Source organism: Falco naumanni, chromosome 3 (genome assembly GCF_017639655.2).
Source record: "Falco naumanni isolate bFalNau1 chromosome 3, bFalNau1.pat, whole genome shotgun sequence".
NCBI lineage: Eukaryota > Metazoa > Chordata > Aves > Falconiformes > Falconidae > Falco > Falco naumanni.
The window spans coordinates 76695868-76722136 of NC_054056.1; the positions used below are offsets into that span (position 1 = coordinate 76695868).

A 26269-nucleotide genomic window follows, 5' to 3' on the forward strand; every position below is an offset into this window, starting at 1 on the left:
GAAACAATGCCGACCACAAAGATTTCTACCTGACGTTCACGAAACACATGAACGCTTACTGCGAGATCCGTATTAACATGCTTATATTATTGAAGTTCTCGATATGGTAGTAGTTGACTTCAGTACTCAAATGGACAACAGTGACAGGACAGAACTAACCCTGTTCCATGTGATTAATTTAAGCAGTTTTTTGATGATAGGAACTCAACAGTTAAGCTAAATATTTTCAAGGTTAAATGTGGGCAAACATACCTAAAACAGACATACACTTGTGACTTCAAAAAATTTAAGATAAACTATCCAGCAGAAATGAAACTTGCAGGACAAACATGCGTTGAATATTTAATTTTAAAAAGTTAGTTTCACAGGAAGTAATCTAAAAGTAATTCTCCCTTTTCCTAAGTTAATTTTTATTTTATTCATTTTTGCCCACTGTCTACAGTCCTGAGCAAATCATTCAAAACTTACTTTTTTACGTAGTTTTTCTGCAGCATCTAGTTCAGCTTTAATGGTCTTATCAAACTTGTTTAAGAGCTTTGGCTTCTTCTTCTTTTTAGCTAGAAGAGATTTTAAAAACACACAGTTCATTACTTCTGTATTTCACAGCAATTGTTTGAAGTAACATTTAACTAGCAACCAGTACTGTGCTGGTAAAGTGCATGAGTTTCAAATAAGGCAGTTTCAAGACACACTGACAAGAAATTGATTTTGTACTTATTACAATCACAGACTTCTGTATGACAAAACCAATCTTCAGTCGTTCAGACTCTGTAAGTTTGCAGGCAAGTTTCTGATAAAGCATTTTTCATCTCATATAGTCGACTGTTTTCCAAATAGTGCAATTGACATGGAAGAACAGAGAGAACTGTTATTTTTCCACGTTTATATGCTATTATGAAAAATATCACTACCGGGACATGTCAGTAATTTCTAAAGTTGTGCCTATATATGTGTATCTACTTCTTTGTCTAAAGCAATTAAAAGAGTTGATAGAAATCATAGTTGCTCAGGGTAGGAGGGACTCAGAAGTCATGTTGTCCAACTTCCTGCTGAAAACAGGTTTAACACTGAAATGTCTGAACCTCTTTCAAGTGGTCCACAGCTTAGCAAGCTAACACACAGTAGCAGAGCAGCGGCGGTATGGAGCAAACCAGTCTTGAAGTAAATTGTGTAAAGTCAATTTGCTTCAAATGCATTTTAAGCAAACCGTGACAACTTGAACAGCTATTTACTTCATAGCAGTTCAGTCTCAAACAACGTCTATTTGGTTGCATTAAGTAAACCAGGTGTTAAAAAATGCAAACACACTACTGAAGAATATGACAACAGATAACTGCTTTTCTCCACATTTGCTATAGCTAAACTTTGCTTTTACACTTCATTAGAAAAAAAAAAACAAACACAAAAGACCTCAACGTTTTCTGACACACGTAAGGAAAAAAATATATATTAGCTGATACAAGTAACTGCTACTTACATGTATCTGTAATTACAAGCACATATGTTTGCTTAAATTATGCATTATTGTTCTTCCCCCCCCCCTCTATGGACAATAAGTCATTAATATAATGAAAAGAAGTAAAATTGTTTTTTTCTCTGTAGAAGTTTAAACAGGGAATGCTGTAAGTGGTATGTGTAAAGCTAAGCCCAAACACCACACAGCTTAACATCACCAGACTGCTGCAATACTGTAGCAAGTATTTTGGATAGCAAGGTACTGGAACTGGCCATCTTTTACTCTGCTTCCCAAGCCCTCGGAGGCACTGTTTGGAATGACAAGAGCCAGCACATGCTACTGGAAGCTGTGCTCATGATTCAGTAAATGATACTTTCTCTCTGAGATGCTGAGCCTACACAGAGCTTTCGGTAGACGAATCACTTTGCCTGTGTTAAAACCTCAGAGAAAGGCCAATGCCTTAGTTAATGCTAAACCAACACTAAGCCCACCCAAGCATTAGAGGACCTCATGAGTCTGCACTGCTTCTGTATGAGAAAAAAACCCTTGACCACCTCTGGTTCTTTCCGTGTAAGACTTCTGCTGCCATGTCCAACACTGAAGTCAGACAGCTCTGCACGGAGCGAGTTTTTCTTACATTACCTTTATAAACCATTCTGCAGCATCGGTATGCACAGTTAAACTGATGCTATTGCTTTTCAGGGGCAGGAGGGCAATAGAATTTAAGCAGGATTGAAGCTACGTTACTAAACTCCATTTACTTTTTCACAAAGGCTGTACGAAGCTTTAAATATAAAAACGTATTAAGATCTATAAAGGAAAGGTACTAAAGAAGCAGTGCATTAGGATTATTGTATCCCTGTTGATCCTTGTTAGAATAGAAATTACTGTAATTTTCCAAGGCATTAGCTACCAAGAAGTTAAGAAGGAAAAAACTGTCTGACACACAGGAGTTTACTCCTTTTTCAGGACAAACCACCAAACAGATACTTTAATATACTAGTTTAGCTCCCCTAACCACTTCAGGTTCTCGTTGTACCTTATGACTTGAAATCAAGCATTTACACTCAAGCACACAATCATGCATTAAAGGAATGCAGTTATCACAGAACTGAACTGACAAAAGAGATCTTTTGTTGCCTTCTTTTTTTTTTTAAACAATTCAGATGGTTTTCATGTCTTTTATTCATTCCCCATAGAAAAGATAGTAGAAATGCATTTCAATCTGTGGACAATTCCAGTCTTGCTAGGTCTTACTTTAATATTATCCATTTCATAAGAAAGCAATGTCTTTACTGCATTTTCATTCAGTTAATGATGATAATGATTAAGGAGCACAGCACTGGCTCTGTTCCAAATCTTCATACCCCTTGAATCCAACAAAACCCACAGAACCAGCGCTCATCATGAGAGCAGGGATCCCTCCACCCTGAACCTTGAGTCCACAGTGACTAACAGATATGGTCAGAAGTTTCTGACATAATGTCAGGGGGGCTGCAAAGAACAATTCCTAACATGTAAAAGGTTTGTTGGGGTTTGTGGTGGTGAGGTTTTTTTGTATTTTTTTTCCTAAAAATATACCATCACAGTTCCTTTTTACATCGTCTCAGCTCACAGCTGCTATATGAGACTGTCATTTGTTGTTAGCAGGAAAACTGAGCCATGTCCATTCCTCTGGGCACATCATCTGGGGAGTTTCCATCTGGACATCACCAATCACTTTGTTTGTTCCTGTTCTCTAAGTAGGAGGCTGTATATACAACAAACGATGTAAACCACAACTAAAATGTCAGTTCTCAGCTCTTATGGCATGAATGATGATCTCTATCCAAGACTGGCCAGTAAGAGCGAGCAGCTATCTGTCAGTTTTCTAACTTTCAGTATTCATGGAAAGACATACAGTTGTGTGGTCCTTCTCCAACTCCGTAAGCATTGCTCCGAAGGAACCTCGCTGTTGCCAAGGAAAGAAGCCTTCCCACCCACCAAGAAACTCACACTGCCTGTGGGACAGTTTCCACAATGCCTTTGAATTTACAAGGAGATGACACAGAAACAGTTCGGAAGAAAAAGAATGAAATATCTTACCAGTCTGTGGCACAAAGGCATGACATCTTTCCCCTCATATCTGACTTGGAAGAATCTTTTTGCTACCCTCCATTACCGAAAAGTATTATCTATCCATTTTCAGTACAATTATATATCAGCTCTAGACCAGCAGGAGATCAATATGAAAAGCTGGAAAGGAGCTGTTAACATAAATATTATTCAGCTGCTAGGCACCAATATAAACCAGTAAACATTATATAACAAGCAATAATTTTCATCTTCCATTCTACTCCTATGTTAAAGAATTCACCAGGGAGCTTTCAGTGTAACCATCCAGCATACCTCTGTATTAACCAGAAAGCCCGCCATCTCCCTGCAGGGGTATTTTAATAAATTACCCATTGCCCCCTTCTAGTGTAATAATCTTTTAGCAGATGTGACACAATATATTAAATTCAATGTTACAAAGAAGTTAACTTATCTGTTTTCAGAGGAAAAAAACACGTCATTTTTCTGCAATGACTTACAGATTTCACCACATAGCTAAAGTAGTCCAGAGTCACATAACTCCTAGGGTGATTTGTAGTCCAAATAAGACTGAGCATTAAAATGGTAGTAATTATTTTATATATCATACTATGGTCTTGCAAGAATAATACTGAGGGTTTTCAGTAATGGCCTTGGATGTATGGATACGCTTTCTACCTAGGATTGCTGACACAGGACTGCTGAAGACTCCCTCAGAGAAAACGGTTTCTGCTGCCAAAGCAGAAAACTAGGAAGAAGTCTTGCAATAAATTCCATGCTAGTTCTTTCTGTTGGGGAATAAACAACAGCCAGTGACAACAAGAAACCTCATGTCCCTTCTGTATTAAGACACAGATGACAAGAAGAAGGAAAAAAACACACCCCAAAAAACAAAACTGAGAAGGAAAATATTTTGGAAGTGGTAATGTATTAAATGTGCAGTAAACTTAATAGCCTCTCATGTCATTCAATGAAAAACGATGAAATGGCTATTTTATATACCTATTTTGGCATATGAAAATGAAAATACCCGGCATATTTTATGTTTTTATGTTGAAAGGCACCTTGTCATCACCAAAAGGAGTGACAGTCTTTTTCTACAAATGACAAAGAAATAAATATCGATTGAAAAATAATGAATGCACTGCTAGATACTCTTTCAGACCACAAGAACATCACATGAAAAATAAGGAAAAGAACCAAATGATCAAAGGTGATAGAATCACTTTTGAAGAATGGTTTAAAAACTGTTTCATCTTTAATTATCGGGGTGAGGAGGGGACACAACATTTAACCTGAACAAGCAAGAACAAAAGGGAAGAAGGTAGCAGTAAAGAGTTTGCAACTGGAAGAGGAGTACATTACACTCTAAAAAGTAGCTACAGAGGTGAAAAGAATAAATTATCTTCTATCTCACCATAGTCAGGACAAGGAATAAAAGGCTGAAATTTCCTAGAGTAGAAAATTTGGCTGGAACATCTGGAACTAGTATCTCTGAGCAAGAACAGATGACTGAGGGTAGTCATAGAATTCTGATTACTGGAAGTCTTTAATACCAAGCTGTGTGAGTGTCTGCCAGGAACAACGCGCGCAGTTGATAAGGCCTTTGGTCAACAGGATAGACAAAGCAAGCTTCACAGTCCCACCTAGTCTTATTTCCTACCATTTCTGTAATACTCTGTAATACACTGCTATATGTCAATACACTTTAGTGGCAAGACTATAATCGCACAGGGAACTTTCATTCTCTCATTTGTTAATTAAAGAAATTCCCCCAGAAGGTCACTGTGCCAGTCATCGTGACAGATTCCTCCTAGCACTAAGCCAGCAACAGAATATAAGTTCAAAAACAAATGGATCAGTTGCAGATTATCTGATTTATCTAACAATTACGCTTTCATGTTCTGCAGCATCTATTCAACCATTAAGCTTCCTTTCATCACCTTTCTTTTTCCTTCTCCTGTCATCCTCTTCTCCAGCCTCTCCCCTTCTCAACCTTGATGCCATACCACGTTTCTTTCCTTTCATTTCTACACTTGCTCATAATCTGTTCCCCGGCCCAGCTCTCCCTATTTATCCCCAGCTTGTTCTTAGATATCTCTTCTTCCACATACTTGTTGCGCATGCCCTTCTCTTCAAGGGTCTTTTCCCCTAAACTCTCTTGCCACAAATCCCCTTTACTGACCATCTACTCTACTGCTACTCTCAGTCTCTGCTGCATACTTCAGAAAATAATTAAGGCTATAAGCAGTCATGAGAGTGACTCCAGGAACGATGTCTGCAAGTGACAAAGCCTCCCCGCTGTCCCATAATTACATGTGCCCCACATCAAATGGTGCTAACAGAGCATAAGCATGCCTTGCAAGAAACACCTCACCTATTTCTACACATGATGCAGCAGCGTGTTGATTACCTGCAAACTACCTCAGCCTGAGCAAGAAGCAGTACAACTACTTGGCTCAGCAGCAGTACCTGATGGCACAGCTCTTTGCTCTCTAGCTAAAAGTTCATCCATTTAGTCATCACTTGGAGAATGTCACCAGTGCAGTGACAGCTTAAAATTAATGCAACTAAATTTAGTTCTCTCTGCGTAAATACCTAAACCCTGCTGTAACCTTTAGAAATCTAGCCAGTACAGTCAATGGAGCATAAGGAGCAAATTCAGCATGAAGTAAACGCCTAGTAGGTGCTTAGCTGAAGGCTCCATTGACTGTACAATGACCACTGTATATAATGCAGTTTGGACACCACACCAGCACTTGCAGCCACATGCAGATGTCTTGATCCGTAACAGTCCCATCCAGGTTGTTCTCACTCGCTGACATGACTGTTAGATGTAACTCTTACCCCCTCAGGCTGTTTGGAAGCCAGTAGCGTGAACACTGAAAGACTCAGGAAATGGTTCATTCCGGCCTTTCAGGACCTGATCTCACAGAAAGTCTCAGAGCTGCAAAGGAACAGCATCAGAGGAAATCCTGCTCAGGTCTAAAGGTCTGGACTAGAATATGCCATATACTTTGAGACACGCAGAGATACAGCAGCAGACAGGGACTGGGCAAGGGATGGACAGCCAAATCTAGTGGCCAAACTCAAATATCCCTCCACTAATTATTAGCCAGCACATGCGTGCATGAACTAGTATTTTGTAGCTGTTATTAGTACACACTGTTGCAGAAGAAAAAAAAAATAAATACACTATGTTTGCAATAAAAGCTTTTTCTCTTTTTCATTTAAACACTGGGGGGGAGGGGGGGAATAAATCAAAGAAATCAGTGCAAAGTACATCTTGTGAAACTACCAAATCTTTTCCTTGAAAACATCCAAAATCAATTTTTAGAAAGGCATTTCCAAAATTAGTTTTCCCAACTAAAAATTTCAGGTCAGTGGTATAATTTTAGAAAAGCTATAAGTGATTAAGAACAGTACCTTGTGACAGAAAGCAATCTCAACTACCGGTGCTATTACTAGCTTTTTCGGTAAAACCAAAAAGCTAATAACATTAAAAAAATCAAGTTCTGTAAATCTTCACCTGAAGCAGATCTTTTTCTTTTAAGTAACTGCCCAGACAAACAGCATAAGGCAAATCATTCTGCAACTTCTATGTTGATTTTATTCACAGAATTATAACGCAAATATAATTTCTTGATACAACTTCTAATGCAAAAAGCTGCCTAAAGAAATAACAGTTAAGGAATGAAACTTTTCTAGAATTACTAGACAAATGTACTCAAATGTCTGTATAGTCCTGTATAACCGAGCAAAACACAAGGTTTGAAACTTGTGTAAAATGCCAAGTAAGCCAATTATATTAATGCAGTAAATGCATCCAAAACAACTGAATGAAGTAACAAAGGAAAAAAGATGGATAAAAAAAAGAGCGATGACTAGTAAGTACATGGCAAAAATATATTAAATCTGACCATAAGTCCGAAGTAATACAGAACAGACTGGTAGAAATATTGTATCAGAAATAACTGGGAATAATACTTTGTAATGGAGTAAATGAATCCTCTCTTGCTGTGACAGAAGGGGGAAAGGGGAAGGGGTGTGTGTGTGGGGTGTGGCGTGTAGAGAGAAAGGGGAGGGGGGCGAAATTATCCTTCCATTTCACATTTTCATCTGAAATACAAAGCAGTCAGCCAGGCTAAGGAAAGCCTTATTCCCCTAGAAGAGTGAACACTCTGAGCTGACTGATCAGACATCAGCCTGATACCTCAAAATAGTTCATACTTCATTAGCCAGAATTCGACAAAAAGATTTAAAACTATCATAATGATCTTTCATGATTAATACACGTTTTTTTTAATCCTAAAGATACACCATGCACTTGACATTTTAACAGGTAGCAAGCAACTTTTAAGTGGGTCTCTGATATTATAATACACCGTAACCACTTAAACTTGTTGTTTCTGAAAAGATCATTTAAAGGATGGGGTACCTTTAGCACAACTCATAGCATAAATTGTTCTGTCCTTGCTGACCTACTCTGAGCCTCTAACCAAAGGATACATGCACATTTTTGTTCCTGAGCAAATTAAGTGGGAGATAATATCACACTGCTGTTAATAATCCTGGAACAATTAGTGTTTCTGTCTAAAAACCAGTATGCACTTTCATGCACTTAAACACTAATCATCTCTCACTCTGGTGCCTTGTAAAAAGTTGGGAGCAGATACTCTGCAATTCAACGATCTTTATTCAGACATGATAGATATGCCAGAAAGGAGGACACCACAAACAATGAGTTTGTTAGCTGATGTGTAACTGTGGCCAGGAAGAAATCTCAAGTGGGACTAGCTCGGGCAGCTTTCCATCCAATCTTGCTGCCCTTTTCTCCTCTTCTTTCATCTTTTGCTCCCAGTACTAACTATTCCCTTTCCTAAGCCTTCTGTTCCCTTATGCTCAGAGCCTAGGAAACTTGGTGGAGCGGGAGAGCAGGCTCACCTGCTGCTGGCACCTTGGACCTGTCCTGTATACTGGTAGTGATGACAGACATCCTGGTTGGTCTAACTGGGAGGTCTGGGAGGAAGGGTGCTTCCACGCTGGCTATATTGCCTTGCTTTAATGTTTGGAAACTAATGCTGTAGGATTTGTAGTCAATTGAGAGGGGCCATGGCCTCCCCTGTGATTATGAGAGTCTGTATTACACTATTAGCGTGAGTATTCCTTGTTAAACACGTCTTCTAATGAAATTAGTAGCTCCTCAGAAATGGTGAGACGATCTCTCTGCCACAATCTCTCTGAGGGCACACTGAGAGAACATGAGGACAGAAAGACACTGCTTTCTATCTAACAACCACCTCTTGAGTGGGGTTTAGTTTTTGTCATTAGATTATTTATTTATTTGCTCCTATTGTCATTATAATGTTAAGGGAGCATTCCCAGTGGCTTCTGCTGTCTTGCATCTGCTTCTACCGGCATGCAAAACAGCAGCTGGGGCTCTGGCTTTTAGTCAGTTACTCAGAAAGACTCCAGGTAAACCACAGCCTTCACAGCCACCTTGAGGACACACAGTCCCCAGCTTTTGAATTGAAAACTATACTGGAACAACCCTGCTGCACTGGCTGTATGTCGTGCTTACTGCCAGCAGGTAAGTTTTAAATAAAAGCTGTAACTATTCAACTTTAGAGTTTATGACTATATAATGATGCCTCCTTATTTGTCTCCCACATTGATCAAGACAGACAAGTGGTGGGGGGTGGGAAGGTGCCACATCTAAACCTAATCTGAAATAAAAACCTCATGTCACACAATCCCACAGTCACTCGCAGCAAAGGCTCTTCCTGATAGTTCTCCATCTTAAACACTCAAAACTTAAGGAAGCCACTTCCAGGGGAGCCATAGGCTTTGTTTTCTAAACACCCTGTGTTGCCTATCCCTGCTGTGACACAAATTTAGTAGTAATGCTCTTGGGAACGTGTGGATGGGCACTTTAGAAGGCAATAATAAGTAGATACCGCCAACCACGGTCTGTAGAAGTCTTCCCATGAATTTTGTGACCTTCTGTTTTATTAATCCCCACCCCACCCCCTCAAATACTCCAAACTTCCCAGCCCAAGTTTTAAAGTTTCAGATATGGGCTGAAAAACCTACATGCATCTTAGCAGATCAACTACTTTTATCTGGAATTCAAAGTTTGCTCAAGTAATTGTCCTCCCTCCTATACTGGGCCCATATAATTACCCAAATTAGTTTTTGAAATTGTGCTGCCTCTCAGTGGGTGCCTGAATGAGAATTTGATGATGATGAAAAACTCCTGTCTTTGTCCTGTTGTTTGGGAAGCTCATTAGGTGAGATACAGATAGCCTAAGCGATTCACTTGTTTTATGGGCTTCCACAAATGGTAACTTAGAACGTATAAAACCAAGTAACAGCATCTAGACGATTTTAAACCAGTAGCACTCCAATAATTAAAAGATCTTTCTAAACTGTACTGCTAGAACAGGCAAAACCTCTATAATCAACTTATCTGGGGAAGCAATCAGACAATAAAAACTAAGGCATTTTAGGGACTAATAAAGCTACGGAATCTAATGACTGTAATAAATCTTTAGCTGCAGTTATTCCAGAACAATTTCACTTGCAGTAGAAAGTATTCTACAGGGCTTTCTGTCTGAAATTACTGTTGATTGGTTGGATGTTGATCTTAACAAACAACTGCAGAATGATAATTTTATTTTTGGTATGCATTTCCATCATTCACCTCTCCCTTTCATCATGAAGTTTTCTGCCTTCATTCAAAGGCTAGAATCAAACAACCCTTTGACAAGACCAGAAATAAATTTCTTCATTGACTTTCTGCACAAAAATACACACTAATACTCTAATATCCTACACATTTAGTTCAGCATGGTGTTGTGCAGCAGTCTTGGACTTTGAGAGCTACACTTCTATGAAGTACCTCAGTTGTTCTGCCCACAGCTTATACTTGATGCAGGCCACAATTATGTAAGTAAATCAATAGGTAGTTTGTATACTCTTAGAAGTAGAGTTTGCAAGGGTGAAATTCAACCCACATAACTTGAGATGACATTCACTGATGATTTCTGAGTTTTCTACATGTACCAGTCAGCCACGGTACAGTATTTTCTTAAATACATCTCTCATCGATTTATGGCTGCATCTTATTTGGTTAATTTAAAATAACCCAATTCAATATTACTTTAAACCACTTTCTATGACTAGGACATCTACAGCTGGACACTTTTAGTGAAAGTGAAAACTTAAACCAGTTTGAACTATGAAAACTTACACAACTTAAATTTTGTCCAATTGTTTGGAAGCCATTCAAATATTTCAGCTACAAACAAATTTCATTAAAAAAAATAGGGTTGTTTTTCCCTGTGGGATGCAATATTTTACCAACTTACCCCAGAAAAACACCCTAGCCCTTCTTCCAACTTATAGAAATCCTGTAATGCAATGGCAGGACTCAGTAGAACCATTTATTTAGTTGCTCAGTGTTTGAAAAGAAACAAAACCACAAAGCACTTCGGGTGCAAAGTGACTATGGCTCCTTGTCATATTTTCAAGTCATAAAGTTCTCTTAAAGTTTGATTAATAATGTTGCATAATAGTAAATCCGTGCATTTTCATTTTCTTCAACAAGCTATTATTTTTACCTGTGAATGTTTTTTACCCATACTGGATGGCTACTGTATGTAATTTTATTCTACTCTTTCAACAGGTCAACAAAACTAGCACATAACGGTGGCTTTTTTCTACTATCAAGTATATAAGCCCAGCGCACTAAGGTATTTCCTGCCAAATCTATCCTTTTATAAATAGAAATGTGGATATAATTGCCTTGCTTTCCAAGTAAACTGGCTAATGGTATATTTACTTTTCAAACGTAATGCTTACATTTGACATATTTAATACTTAACTGTTTGAAGTTTTCCAATACTAGAAACTTGTATTTAAAATAGAAATACACAAAACCTTACCCAAAGATCATATATTAGCATCGCTAAGTACTCAAATAGAAAATAGCCACACAGAAAATTGGAAACAGAGAATGAGAAAGGAGCAGCAGACACCAGCAATTGCTGGATCCCTTTTCCTCCATCTAGAAGTAGCGATGGAGCTACTTATGGTAGGCACTACTCCACAGGCCATACCTGAGTGAAAATGATGCAGGCACAGGCCCTGAGGTTTTTGGGTATTGCCAGCTGTAGTGATGTAGCTAGGGTCAGATGCCAACCTTGATCCCAGTGAAGGAGGTTGTGCAGACTTCATCCAGGGACAGGGAATGCACAGGGGCAGCACCAGCGTCATCACAGGAAGAACAGATTCACAGTGCTCTTAGCAAAATCTCCCTTCTTTTCCACCAAACCTGCCTCTGTATATTCCTACCCATACTAAGCCAGACAGAAACCCTTACTGGGTAAACATGGAGCTGACAAGGACTGATTTTAATGCCACCTGCCTCGCCAAGCTTAGCAAAGCAGGCAGCGCTGAACCCAGCTTTTGGGGCTGGGCAGCCCCAGGTTGCCTGTCACCCACAAACGCTGGAGGAGCCTGATGAAGCTGTGACCTCCGGAGTCCTAAACTAGGAGTACAACATCAAACATTTTCTCCTGAAACAGCAGAAGTTTTTAACAGCAGCCTGTGACCACATAAGGAGAATACACTCACGTCAGCTTTGGAAACAACTGTGTGTGTACCGTGTGTTTACGTACAAAAGCTGATGCACTCTGGATGTTTATTCAACTCCAGTTTACGTAAGATACACAGGAGCTAAGCTTCACTACCATTTAATCTGATTTAAATCCGTCCTCCCAGAAATAATGTTTTTGAATTTCAGAACAGAATATTACTTTCAGACTTACCTTTTTCTGTTTTGTCTTGTTCAATTTCTCTTTCACTTTTCCCTAGAATATTAAAAATATAATTTCATTGAAATAAATTTATGTTAACAGTTTATGGTAAGAAAGATACAAGAAAACTACATCTTATAATTGAGCCAACAAGACTTTTGTTCCATTTTTATTTTTTAAAGCAACGATAGTTTACTGTCTGAACTACACACTTGAAGCATCTGCAGAGAACAACCTTTTTTGCAAATATTACATCATTGCTTCTGTCACAAAATATCTCAAACTTTCCCCTTTAGATATTTGGTAGATTTTGGTGATACACACTTATGCAAGCTATTTTGCAAGAAAAGTAAAACCTGTATACTAATCAAAAATTCTTGGAAACACTAACTTGATATATAAACATATATAATTAAAATGTAAAATCCATGAAAGTCTATTGGGAACCTAGGTATCATTTTCAGAAGTTCCTTGGGCACTTGGAAGCTTTTGTCTTACCTCAACTTTTAAAATAATTTAACCCAGATGTTTTGTAAACATCTGAATACACAGGTAAGTATAAACTACGCACAAGACAGTCTGTAGCAAAAGACAGACTACATACCATAAAACAATCGGGCATGTGTATATCGCGAAGGTGGTACATACAGCGACAGGCTTGTCCCTTCCTCTTTTTCTCCTCTCTAAAGACTTTTTGGTTCTGTCTTACTCTGTAACATTTAAAGCATCTTGCCTCAAAATTCTATTATTATTCTGTTTCCAGTGTCGTCCCAGTTAAGTTTTCACTATTTCCTCCCAATAAACTTAACTGAATATTAAAAAGAGAGCTCTGCTGGCTTTTCAGTTACAGTTGTTCTCTTTAACATATACTCTTTAGTTTTGAGGTATTCTGATAGAAATTAAAGAAAATGTTTTTTCTCTAAGTCAGTCAGAGACATCTCATCAGAATATTCCATCTTCACAGTTTTTTAAACCAACTGCTCAGAAGCATTATATTCTGAATAAAACACACCATGCCAAAAAAATTTATTTTTTTCATGGAAAAACTGGGTTACGCATACACATGAAGAAAGCATTTCACATTTCAATTTCACCCTTTACTACAAGCTGACAACCGCTACTACTGAATGTGCGGACAGTATGACTCTGATTTTTATATTCAGAACAAGGCAGAACGAGTATTAACTTGATGTCCTCGTTTCAGGAGGACACTTGATTACGATATGGTGAATTTAATAAATATGGTCATATTGAAAGTCTTTCACCTCTTCAATTACACCATAAAATCCAGATTGCCAATTAAATGGAAAAAAATGACAAACAGATCTATAGTCAGTTACATACTATGGGATAACTTAAAGAATGAATATTATTACTATAACAGTATGCTAATGAAAGCATTGTTCAGTACTTTCTAAAATACAGGCTCTTCCATTTGTTGGGGCTTTTTTGTGTGTGTGTATGCATAACAATAAATAGAATAGTCGTGTCCATTTGTATGCCATTAGAAATACTGTATTTTAAAAAGAGCAATAATTCAGCTCCGGATGAGGCACAGAATAGTTTATATACTCATATATCTATTATTTTTACCAACTCAAAGCATATGAACAACTCATTACAGGATAGTTAACCACGCTACAGCACGCTACTTATCCATCCATTTCCCTGGATCTTTCCCTTATGAGCAATAATGATAGTCTCACCTGACCTCTTCTAATTCCCTCTTAGGTGTCTCAGCAACTCTCTTCCACCCATTTTGGACATCCGTGTATTTTTGTAACTTCTTTTCCATCACAGGAAAAACTAAGTATGAGCTCATCACTCTAAAGCCTGTTTCTATCTCCCATTTCTTGCCCAACTTCACATTTCTTTATTACTGAGGGTCATGCAACATATAACGGTAGTTCTCTATATCCACTTATGTACTAGGATCAATTCTCCAAATTCTTAGAACTTTTTCAACCTGTATTCTGCAAAATTAGCTGCCACTGACTTCACCAAAGCCTCTCCAATGATCTTTAAATACTCCAACTTCTCCTTCTAGGTAGCTGCTTTTGAAATTCATCACATCTTGATCTTGCTAGCTCTGAAGAGCTTGTTTCTCTCAGGTCTCACCATAGTTAAACAAGAATTCAGCATGATATTTAGCACATATCGCTTTGTTCCCTCCACACTGATCCCTAGCTTACTTTGACAGAGCAAGATGAAAACCATTTTGTAATTTCTGACAAAGGTTTAAAAATGTCTACAAGACAGGGATATGATAGTTAAATCTTGAGACTGCTTTGTCATCAACTCGAACCAACTGTAGCTCAAACAAAAATTTTCTTAGCTATTCAAACTACTCTCATCCTGTACTCAATTTCTCCATTTCCAGCAAAACAAATCTAGATAAAAATCACAGACAAAACTGTTTTAACCAGTCTCTACAGGCTAGGACTGCTATCACCATGAAAAGTTCACCAGGTAATCCCAAGCAGGTTTCTACTATAAAGAAAACATTTATTTTTCATATTACAATATGTCTAAATATTTCTGAATGCATGTGACAATGACCCAATTCAAAACTAAAAATGTATTCCAGACATCGTAGATTTTACATGAATCCCAATCAATGCTATCAATGTATGATACAATTTATTAATTACATATACATAATTTTTGAAGCATGTAAAATTACTAAGATATTCAGTAAAAACATGACATTTTCAGTATTTTTCCTCTATCTAATCTCATCCATTCTCTTTACTTTTTAGAAAGAATAGTTTCATATGATACCTTTTTAATTACTGAGAATGTGAAAAAGTGACTTAAAATTGCAGCAAATCTTCAGTATTAAAATAAAACTTTAATATCCTGACCTTCTTTACATTTTGCTTTCCTTATTGCTATTTCTTCCTGAAATTTCCAAAAACAGTAACCGAATCCAAGATTTCACAGATTCACTGAGATATAGCAAGAAGCAATGTAGCAACATGAAAAAATAATAATAAAAAAATAATCTTTTGAAGATGTAATCTTCTTTGACTACAGTTCTTAATTCAGTAATAATTATTCATAAAAATATGTTGATGTTTGAAAACTGAAAAGGTCAAAGGAACATCTTTTTTTTTTCAAACAGAGAACTACACAGACACAACACCCTTGCCAGATTTTGGATTTAAACTACGACCATAACCTAGAATATTTCTCTATGAAAGGTAGATATACTTCACACACACATTTGCCTTTGTTAAAGAGTGGTATGTCATCCACTTTAAGTTACAAATAGAAATTATGTATCACGGGCAAAAATTCAGGCCAAATTGATTGCAGAATAGCTAATATTCCAATCAAAAAAGCACAACACAAATATAGAACACAGATATCTTAGGAGTACTGCCTGTTTCCTTCACACAGTATCATCCAAAAATAAAAATCACTTCTACTTGCTATATTTCTTCATCTTTGTAAGTAATACTTTCAAATTTATTTTAAAACACTCAAAATGATTAATTTGAAAAATAGTATTAATTAGTGGCTGAGTCAAACGTTTATCCCCATTGTTAATATCTACCACATTTTGGAAAAATAATGACACTAGAAAGACAAAGATATTCTTCTGTGTTTTATTGCAGCCAAACATTAAAACAGATTAAATATACATTTTTTTTTAATAGTCTGCTTGACCTTGCCCAGCTTGGCATATTTTTGTAAACATGAAGCACGTAAAATCACAAATACTTAAAATCTGATCACAGCATAATATAATACTCTCACAGTCCCATAATTCTACAAATAGGCTGCCACAGTTATATAAACAGTTCTCCATTCAACATTCTAAAATCATTCCCAAGCTTCCTCACAAAATATGGCTTTGTAAAAATTATTGCTTTGTAATTCACAATCACAGGTAATTTTACTAGAATATCCCATCCCAAACCACGTCACAGTCTAAGAATATTATTGCTTTCCTGAAAAGTCTAAAGAAGATCACTTTGGGCCATCTGCATTTGTTGATCAGATGTAACACTCACTTATGTGAGTATTACTGAAATCCCAAACAAAAAAAAGAAACATGCATATAGGATGACCCTTTCACTATGAATTTAAGCAACTAAAAACCTGACTTCAAAACAGTGCTACAAAAATTTAAAATCTCCCTGCCAACCAAAAGGCAACCACTGTTAGGGCTACCAAACTGATTTTTCTTCTAAAAAAACTTGTATTATTTTATTTATTCTAAGCTCCTGTATCAGACTTGGCAATTTTCTAAAATCACAGCAATTATTCCTGAGCCAAAAAGGAACACATGCAAAATGCCAAAGAATAAAGTATGCCTTCATAATTGTGGAACAGCAGCACAGAACAGGTAAGAAGTACACCTGTTATATTAAAATTCTAAATCGTTCAAAGTCTAAATTTCAGATGTACCATATACAAGAGCTTTTATGATTGCAGGCCTTAAATTCTGATATCCTATTTTTCTTAAGTTTGAATGTCCAAAGCTTTTCTTTTTTAAAATAAAATTTACAAGTCAAATATTTATGCAGATTTGAATTTTAAAATAATTCACTGAATATAAAGCTTACTAAATTCAGCTTTGAGGTCATTATATTGGTAGGCAAACCAGAAGAATTTTACTGAATTAGTCTTGATTCCAGCAACTCAAGTTTCGTTGCAATCTGCACTGACTCCCTGCCAAACTATTATGTCATTTCTAGAAGTTTTTGCTTTAAAAAAAGTCAAATGTGCATAAATAACAAGCTCTAAATTCACACATAATGGGTTTCTGAAATAATTAGTTTAGTAATCTGCCCTTTACTAGTATGAATTAAACATACATATTTTGTAGCTTGTTAGGCTATTTTAAAAAACACCTGAAAATTCACGTAGTGTAACTGTTGACATAACATCACTGCAAAGAGATCTAAGTCAAACTTCACAGCATAGTGTGTGCCCGATTACTGTTTTCAATAAAACGTAGTTAGGCTGTATGCTATATCAGCAGTTATAAAATAGTTTAAATGTTTTATTATGCTCATAATATTACATGTTTTGTTTGACCAAACTGCTCTGTACATACTGTATGAATCCAACCCAAAAGATAAATATTAAAATCCAAAAAAATGTACTTGCTGCTATGTTATAAATAGAATATTAACAATTGCTTAAACAGCACAAACAAAATGCAGCCTGAAGTTGCAACTCTGTCACAAACACAGAAGAAAAAAATAATGGATCCACTAAACTTGACCAAGAAAGAAAAAAAAAAAAAGAAAATCAGGAAAATCAGACAGGAATGTAAATTAAACATCCAAGTGTTAAAAAAGCTTACTAAAATGACAGTTGGCTAAAACCCATTTACAATATCTTAGTGTTTGCTCCCCAAACCCTGAACTGCTCAATAATTACATCATAAGATCTATTGCAACCATCTGCTCCCCTTTTGTAGCGTATGGTTAGGGCTGGTCCTCCTGATGTAGGGACTTTTCTTTTGAAGCTTTAAGTATCTGAAAAAATAAGGGGAAATCTATATTAAAGGACCAACCACAACACAACTTACTCTAAAACAACAAAAAAAGATTGTAAATGCTAAAAAAGGCAACTTTGTATCAGACTAGTTAATTTTAGAAAGCTATGATTTCTAGGCGCTATCATAATGAACGTACACAAAGTTGCTGTATTAAGGTGGGAAATATAAACTTAAATATTTATCTAAGCAGTAAACTTTTTCTCAGCATATGGCACTTCATTTACCATGTAAAGGAAATTTAGGCCATGCCACAAATATACTAACACAATTTTTTTAATTTTTTTGTGTTTTTTTTAAAGTCAAGGACAATTACAATTGGAAAAGAGGAGCCAGGGAATGAGGAAGGGTCAAAGTTGTAAAGTGGAAACTTCTCTACACATGGGGGATTTCAGCAGTTGGTAAAATAAATGCAGGATTATAAAAATGTCAAGGATATGTGATGAAGGAGGGGTGGGGGGGTGGGCGAACAACCCTTAAGTATTTTAAATCTCAACACATATTAAAAGGGATCAAAATTCAAATACAGAGAGTAAAGGTGTCCCGAAAACTGTAATATGTCTCCCTTAAAATATGTCTCCAACAAGCACCACTCTATCACAACCACTGCAGTTTATGTGCCAGTGTAAAGCAGGATTAGCAAAAAATTCTAAATCGATAGTATTTCAAGCTGACCTACCATACCACTTAAGTGCATTAATTTATAAAAATAGAGACTATAACCTCAGATAAAATAGCCTACAGCTGGAAAGAAATATTGGTAATAATTTTAGAAGTAAGCTTAGAAAATTGGAAAACAGTACCGACAGACACCATAATTTTTTTGTGTGTGATATGCCCTGAAGCCAGGAAACAACTTCTGACTTGCACTCCAGCATATTCAAATCCCACACCTGATCCCTTTGCTGGCAATGTGACAATGCTCTGCACAGCTCTGAACTATCTCCTGTTTTCTTTCCAAAACAAATAAGTTCCTATGTTTCAGATAAAAATCAAATAACTGTTCCTAACCTGACTCAAACTGGTGACACCACGTTTCAAATAAAGTTGCATGAATTTATACTACTGAAGAATAAGGACTCTAGTGACATTTCTGAGTATCTTTTACACTGCCTGAAGTTATGTTTATTACGTAAATAGGTACATCTTTTATACATGTAAAGAGCACATATGTATATAAAGGTGTTCTTCAATCAGGAGAGTTCTTGACTGTCTCTAGTACAATGAAATTTAATATTAATTACTGCTGAAATAACAGGAAATACTAGCTTTGAGTATCTGATGAAATGAAATCACATGAACAAATAAGGAAAGAATTCTGACAACAAAAAGCTGCATACTGAATCCTCCACCACAAATAATAAATAAAAAAAATCCCTGGTAAGCATGAATTTCATACTCTTAAGAGGAAAATCTGAGAATAATATTGCCTTCAAACTGAATGTTTCACATCCAAAAAAAGCAGGTAAACATACTTGACAGTAGGAAAAAAACAATAATTTAATAGTAATATAATTTTTATTCCTGGTCAGTAGTTTATAATAAGTCAGTACTTATTTCAGAGATGTTATTTGAATTCTACTCTATGTGCTGAAATAATAAGCTTTATACAAGAACTGATAAACAACAATTCTTCTGTCTTCAAAGTGATTCCCCATAACTACATAAATTATTAAAGATTCTTGAATATGTTGTCACACTGTTGCAGATTGTGTGCTTATCAAATTATTTTCACTTTCTACTTCCTAAACAAGGAATGACATATATGTTACTACATCTAATAGTTACTTGCATGTTTAATTACTGAAGAAATAGGTTTTGATTGATTCTGTTTTGTCCTAAGTGTGTTGCATTAATTTTTAAAACAACTGGAGGTAAAAAAAATAAACTTAAAAAAACTTTTAAAAGGATCAGAAATACATACTATTTCAGAGTAAAACAAGTCATTTTTGATTCTAATGGTGTTTGAAAATAGCAAGAACTCTCTTTGTATCACAATACAATAAAAAAGAGAGTGCACAGCTAGGCTCAATTCCACAATCTTATTTGAAAGTCCACCTGCAATTAAAGGAGCGATTATCTCTTTGTACTTAGCCCTAGTGCGGTGGGCACCTCGAATGCCGTGTTCAGGTTTGGGCCCCTCACTGCAGGAGGGACATTGAGGGGCTGGAGCGTGTCCAGAGACGGGCAGCGAAGCTGGTGGAGGGGCTGGAGCACAAGGCTTATGAGGAGCGGCTGGGGGAACTGGGGGTGTTTGGCCTGGAGAAAAGGGGGCTCAGGGGGGACCTTATCGCTCTACAGCTGCTTGGAAGGAGGTTGGAGCGAGCTAACAGCAAGTAACAAGCAACAGGACAAGCAAGTTGCGCCAGGGAAGGCTTAGATTGAGTTTCTGCACCAAAAGGGTTTTTCAAGCATTGGAACAGGCTGCCCAGGGAAGTGGTTCAGTCACCATCCCTGGAGATATTTAAAAGACCGTGTAGATGTGATGCTTAGGGACATGGTACAGTGGTGGACTTGACAGTGTTAGGTTTATGGTTGGACTCTATAATCTTAAGCATCTTTTGCAACTTAATTGATTCTATAAATCTAAATGGAGTATTTGGAAAACTTCCCTCTAGTGTACAATACACATAAGTTGGTTTTGGTTCTTTTTTGGTGAAGGCAGGAAATTAATCTTCCACTGCAAGGCTGAGCCATAAATTACAGCACAAAAAGCCATAGAAATATGGTCCACAAAACCAAAAATTAATGATTTCAAGTTGATACTTGGCTTCTGAATTTAGTTTTAAAATAGTATATGTAAGTCAAAGATCATCTTCATATCAACTGACACTGTGCAGTAGAATTACCTACTGCTGAAATTTTGCAAGTCCTGTAAGAGCTTTTTTGTTATTTTAATTTTAAGCAGCAACGTTTTCTGAAAGAAAACATCTTTTCTTCTAGTACAGTTCCAACTTAAAGTACAACAGATCAACAGAACACCACCTTTGCTGAACTTTTGCCTGTGCTGTCAAAGGTAACTACTCCTTGTTCCTACATTGGTTCTAAGCTTTGGTTTAGAATATTTCAAATCCATTATGAAAGAAAACATTTTTAGATAAGGCATTTATTAATGAATGCCTGTGGCTTCAAACATTTCAACACACCATGTGGCTGTTGTGATAAACAGGTTAGAAAGTCCTCCCAGACAACACAGTTACATATTGATACGAGCATTTCAAACCACCTCAGTTAAGGTTCAGCATGTAAATTAAAACATGAACTAAACCATGCCTCCAATTTGTACTGTGCAACCACAAAGGCCTCTTCTCTGGCTACTTTTGGCATGCATAAGAACCAAATACAAGTTTCCTTTCTTACAAGTTAAAACAAAACCCCACAGAACTATCTGGGCACCACACCACATAAAAGCTTCTGCATATAGCGAAGATTAACTAACTCGGAGAGGTGCTCAGGCTAATCAGAACAAAACAGAAATATAGCTGTCAAGACTCTTGGATTGCAGCTTCTGTTATTTACTGCCCAGAGATACAACTCAGTGTTTCACTCAACATGACTTAATTCCAAAGAACAAACTAGCAACTTGTAGTAATTAAATCCAAAAAGCAGAAGAAATTTAATAGTATGCAGTCTTCAAATTTAGAAGCCATTTACCTAGTCTAAAAATGGTTTTGGAAAACTACATTTACTACTGTCAAGCAACAGATGGAAGAGCTGGAAGTGCTCTTATTCTTGAAATCAGTTATGTCAAGAAAAATTTGATGGCATGACAAAACAGTCCTGTTTCTACATCAGTGCCCAAAAACCGTGCCACAGTCGGAATCAAATAGATCTGACTGATACACAGAGAAGTGACAGTATTACCAGACTTATGATCAGTTACTCCAGAAAAGAAGTACACCCATAGTTTGAGACCTGAAATGTTTGTATCAACTTATCCAGCTCTGTCTGAAATCATTAAGAATTAAGTTGTAAATTACAACTACTCACAGTTTTATTTGGAACGCTTCCGTATAACCCAGTAACTATTATCAGCATTTACGCAAGAAAACATAATGATCATTGCTTCAAAAACAGGAAGCAACTTTAAATGACAATACTGATACCCTTTCACTCTTCTCCACAGAGTAATCTGTTTACAAACTTCCCTTATAGATATAGTTTCATTTTTTGGGGAAAAAAACCAAGCACTTAAAGAGTAACTTACCCACTAGATCATCATTTGAATAATCCTCAGCTTGAACAGGCATTTCTGTAAGTCAAATGTGTACAAAATTAAAACTGGACAGTTCTCTAAATATCTACAAAAAGCTGCATTTTTTTTCCATTAACAGTGACCTATGAAGACTACTCTGTAATACTACTTTTGCAGAAGTACAATGCAAATTTTCCTCAGCTGAGTTTTTCCTGGGGAACAGTCAATACTTGAGTAGGCCAATGAGTAAATTGCAGGATTGCATAGTTTCAAAAATGGTACTTCAAAATTCTGAAACTGTACTATCCAAAGCACAAATTTCCCAGTTTCACATGCTAGCACAATATGGGCTTAGAAAACATTGACATACTTATTATGTTCCCAGCTGTAATTGTGAAATACTTGACTTCAAAATTCAGTTCTTTTTAAATTCTGTATATAAGTTTAATTTAAACATGCCACTTATGACCAAGTGCTATTACTGCTAACACACTGACAGTTGCACACGCATGGAGGGAGTCAGGCTCACCAGAAAAGAATTCTTAATAGCCAAGATACTGGCTGTAGACAATAAGAAAAAAGGAAGAGAGGGAAAAGTATACTATGATTTGGGCAGCCCGTAAATTAATTGCTCAAAGCTAGGGACACATTCCACTTTATTTTGTTTCTTACATACACTCTCCTGAGTATGCAATAGTGATTGGCTGATGGGAAACAGCATAGCAAAGAAATCTTCAGCTTCTTATGACTTAATATGGCTGGTTTTATCAATGTAAGTTTTTCTGAACCGGGAGCAGTCACAACTTCTAAAACTGAAGAGCGAGTGCTCTGTGAGCCACTACAATATTGTCATTAAAAAACCCAGGATGCTAGCTTCCAAATAGTTTGTACTTAAAAGAAAAAAGCTAAAGCTAGAATGTATTTTCACTGCAGCATAGAACTCTATGCTATGATATTTATAGTTTGTAATTTTTTTATTATTTCTGGGTGTTTTAAGTTGCAAACTCATGCAAAAGATAATATACAAACCTGATTCCTCTGGTTCAGTGGCCACATCATCTTCTTTATGCTTACTTTCTACTGTTGCAAAGAAAATAAGTGTTGGAAGTTACACACACAATGTTCACAACTTTGTTTTTATTCCCTACCAGCCACACAAGCAAATTAGTATCAAACAAAAAGGAAGCCTTAAACTGCAGAACAAACAACCAGGTTAACTTAAAAGCAGAAAAAAAGATACTGAATGCATTTCATGTCCAAAAGTTTAGCTCCTCTTTTTCACCAACTCCATTCCTACTACACCCCCCAAAAGTGATTTTGGTTACAATTGTTGATCGTGTAAAAAAAAATGTTTAGTTATATTAGAACACATTTTTCAAACAGAAAACATACATAAATACAGCATCAAATGTGCACACTGTGCACAGACTAAACTGCTTCTATCAATTTGCTCTAGCTGACTGAATAAACGTCATTTGAGAAAAAAAACTTGCTTAAAGATATTTTTAACTTTTTAGAGAAAAATCTTTAAATTACATTTGACACAGTACTCATTCAAAATTCCCTGACACAGCACAACAAATGAAAATTTACAACCTCTCCTTTTTGAGTAGTGATGTGGGAAATTAACCTACTCCATTACTCAAATTGAAGCTCTTAAGTGCTTCGTGAGAATGTCACGAAGTTCAAGAATGCCAAGTGCAAGGTCCTGCAACCTGGGTCAGGGCAGTCCCCAATACTAATCCAGGCTGAGGGATGAAGGGATTGAGAGCAGCCCTGTAGAGAAGGACTCGGGGATCCTGGTGGATGAAAAACTAGATGTGAGCTAGCAATGTGCACTCACAGCCCAGAAAGCCAACTGTATCCTGGGCTGCATCACAAGAAGCATGGCCAGTAGTTGAGGGAGGTGATTCTACTACCCCTCTACTCTGCTTTGATGAGACCCCACCTGGAGTACTGTGTCCAGCTCTGAAGTTTTCAGTGCAAGACAGACAGTGACCTGTTGGACTGGGTCCAGAGAAGGGCCACAAAAATTATCAGATGACTGGAGAACCTCTCCTAGGAAGAAAGGCTGAAAGAGTTGGGGTTGTTTAGCCTGGAGAAGAGAAGGCTCTGAGGGGGACCTTACTGCAACCTTTCAGTACTTAAAGGGGACTTTTAAGAAAAATGGAGAAAGACAATTTAGTGAGGCCTGTAACAACAGGATGAGGGGCAATAGTTTAAAAGCGAAAGAGGACAGATTTAGGTTAGACATAAGGAAAAATTATTTTTTTTACGATGAGGGTGGCATGACACCGGAACAGGTTGCCCAGAGCAGTAATGGATGCCCCATCACTGGAAGTGTTCGAAGTCAGGTTGGATTTTGAGCAAGATCATCTCGTGAAAGATGTCTCTGCCCATGGCAGGGGAGTTGGACCGGACAAACTTTAAATGTTCCTTTCAACCCAAACCATTCTATGATTCTATATATAGCACACTTCCCTGCTTTGTTTTTTGCTCGTTTATTTTTAAATTAAATTAACAAAAATGGAAGGAAAAAATGTTTTCTTTCACAAACCATAAAAACTCGTACCTGACAGCTCTTTATCAATATCAAAATCTTCAATAATTTCATCTGTAGAAGAAGTTTAGAAAGAAAAATTCATATAAGCTTTTTTTCCTTTTACATCAGACTTCAAAATGCATATATTTAATCAAAGCACTGTAAGATCACAGTTACAAAATACACACCTGGCTCTGTAGCTTCATTCACCTCCTCTGGAAGGTCCTCAACACCTAAGAAAACATTTAATTCAGAGCAATCATAAAGTCAAGTCCTCAACTGATAAACTTACAGAGAACACAAAAGAACACAGCTAGCACAGACATGTTTAACTGTGAACAGTACACTGCTATAAACAAACAGGAACTTTGAGGGAAAAAAAGAGAAATTGCTTCTTAAATTTTCTTCTCTGTTTTGCTACTGTATTCATTAGGTAAATATTTCAATATTGTACCTTCTGAGAAAATGTTGTTTGGATTAAGACACAGTAACTTTAAAAACTTAATTTTTAAGAAAACTTCTTAATCTTTCTAAGCATAATAAGTACTCCCACTTTGATCTTTTGCAGCATCAACTCCATCTGCTAGATATATTAAAAACCAAACGAAACAAAACCTAAACCCAATAAACTTTTAAAGTCTTTTTATTTGGATAAACATGCAATTCCTTAAGGAGTCCTACCTTCCTTCCTGAAGGACAACGAGCAAGTTCTTCAACTTAAAATTATGAATTCCATGAAAATGAAATTGTTTTCTTTAAATATGGCACCTTTTAACTCATTTGACTGTCCTCTTAAGCTTATGATCACAAAGGTGACAAAACAGACACTTGCAATTTATTTACACTAAAGAATTTCTTGACTTCAATTCTAAACTAAATAATTGTGTCTTTTCCAATCAGCTGACCTGACGCTCAAAAAAGCTGTATTTCAAGACAACAGAGCATACAGGACACAGAGAGAGCACTGCAAACAGTTTTTTTTAATTGCTTCTGCTGATTAGACAAAGGCATTAGCAAAAAGTATGCACAAAGCAGAGCTAGTATTGACAGCCCGTACATGTTGAATGATCTTAAGCACTGGTTACGAGGTTATGAGCAAGGCTCACAGCAGAGAGCAGGCTGTCTATGCTGAACTACCATGTTCCAATGATTAAGTTATGACTTTTATGATAACTTGACTAAACTATTTATCTGGTTTTGAAAATAATTTATATTCCAATAACATTTATTTTAGAGGTATTTCTACTTCAATTACATACAAAACAAAGATTTTATAGTATGCTCCATATGCATAAATATATATACATGGTGAGAGGCCTGTGGGAGCATACACACACACAACCCACCCATATATACATAGACACACACACATCTATATATACATTTATATATATGTATATACCTGTATCTTGAGTCTCAGTCTGTTTTTCATGTTTTGGTTCTGAAAGGAAAGAAAAATAAAGTTCTGGGGTGGCTGATATGCACAAAGTATCCTAACATCTGGTTGTTAAGCATAGAATTAATTTCTTTAATGATAAATGCAAAGCTCTCAAAGACTTTCTCTAGTTTTGGGGCCTGAATAGATATATCAACCCTTACTAGAGCTTGTAGTAGAATTTCTACAGAAAAAAAAAAAAACAAAAACCAAATGTGAACATAATACTGAAAT

At 36.6% G+C, this 26269-nt stretch overlaps 1 protein-coding gene across 12 annotated transcripts in view; it reads right to left on the reverse strand.

Moving 5' to 3' along the window:
- The window catches only part of ASPH (aspartate beta-hydroxylase), a 123709-nt gene that overhangs the window by 48007 nt on the left and 49433 nt on the right, over positions 1 to 26269 (reverse strand). For 9 of the 12 annotated variants that reach the window (XM_040588679.1, XM_040588685.1, XM_040588684.1 and 6 more), the window contains 7 exons: positions 26003 to 26041; positions 24789 to 24833; positions 24631 to 24672; positions 23088 to 23138; positions 22071 to 22115; positions 12361 to 12402; positions 469 to 557 (listed from right to left, as the gene is read on the reverse strand). In XM_040588679.1, coding sequence (XP_040444613.1) covers positions 469 to 557; positions 12361 to 12402; positions 22071 to 22115; positions 23088 to 23138; positions 24631 to 24672; positions 24789 to 24833; positions 26003 to 26041 — 353 coding nt within the window. Of the gene's footprint in view, positions 1 to 468; positions 558 to 12360; positions 12403 to 15945; positions 17844 to 22070; positions 22116 to 23087; positions 23139 to 24630; positions 24673 to 24788; positions 24834 to 26002; positions 26042 to 26269 lie in introns of those variants that run through there. The other 3 variants (XM_040588678.1, XM_040588687.1, XM_040588686.1) reach the window with 3 other exon arrangements.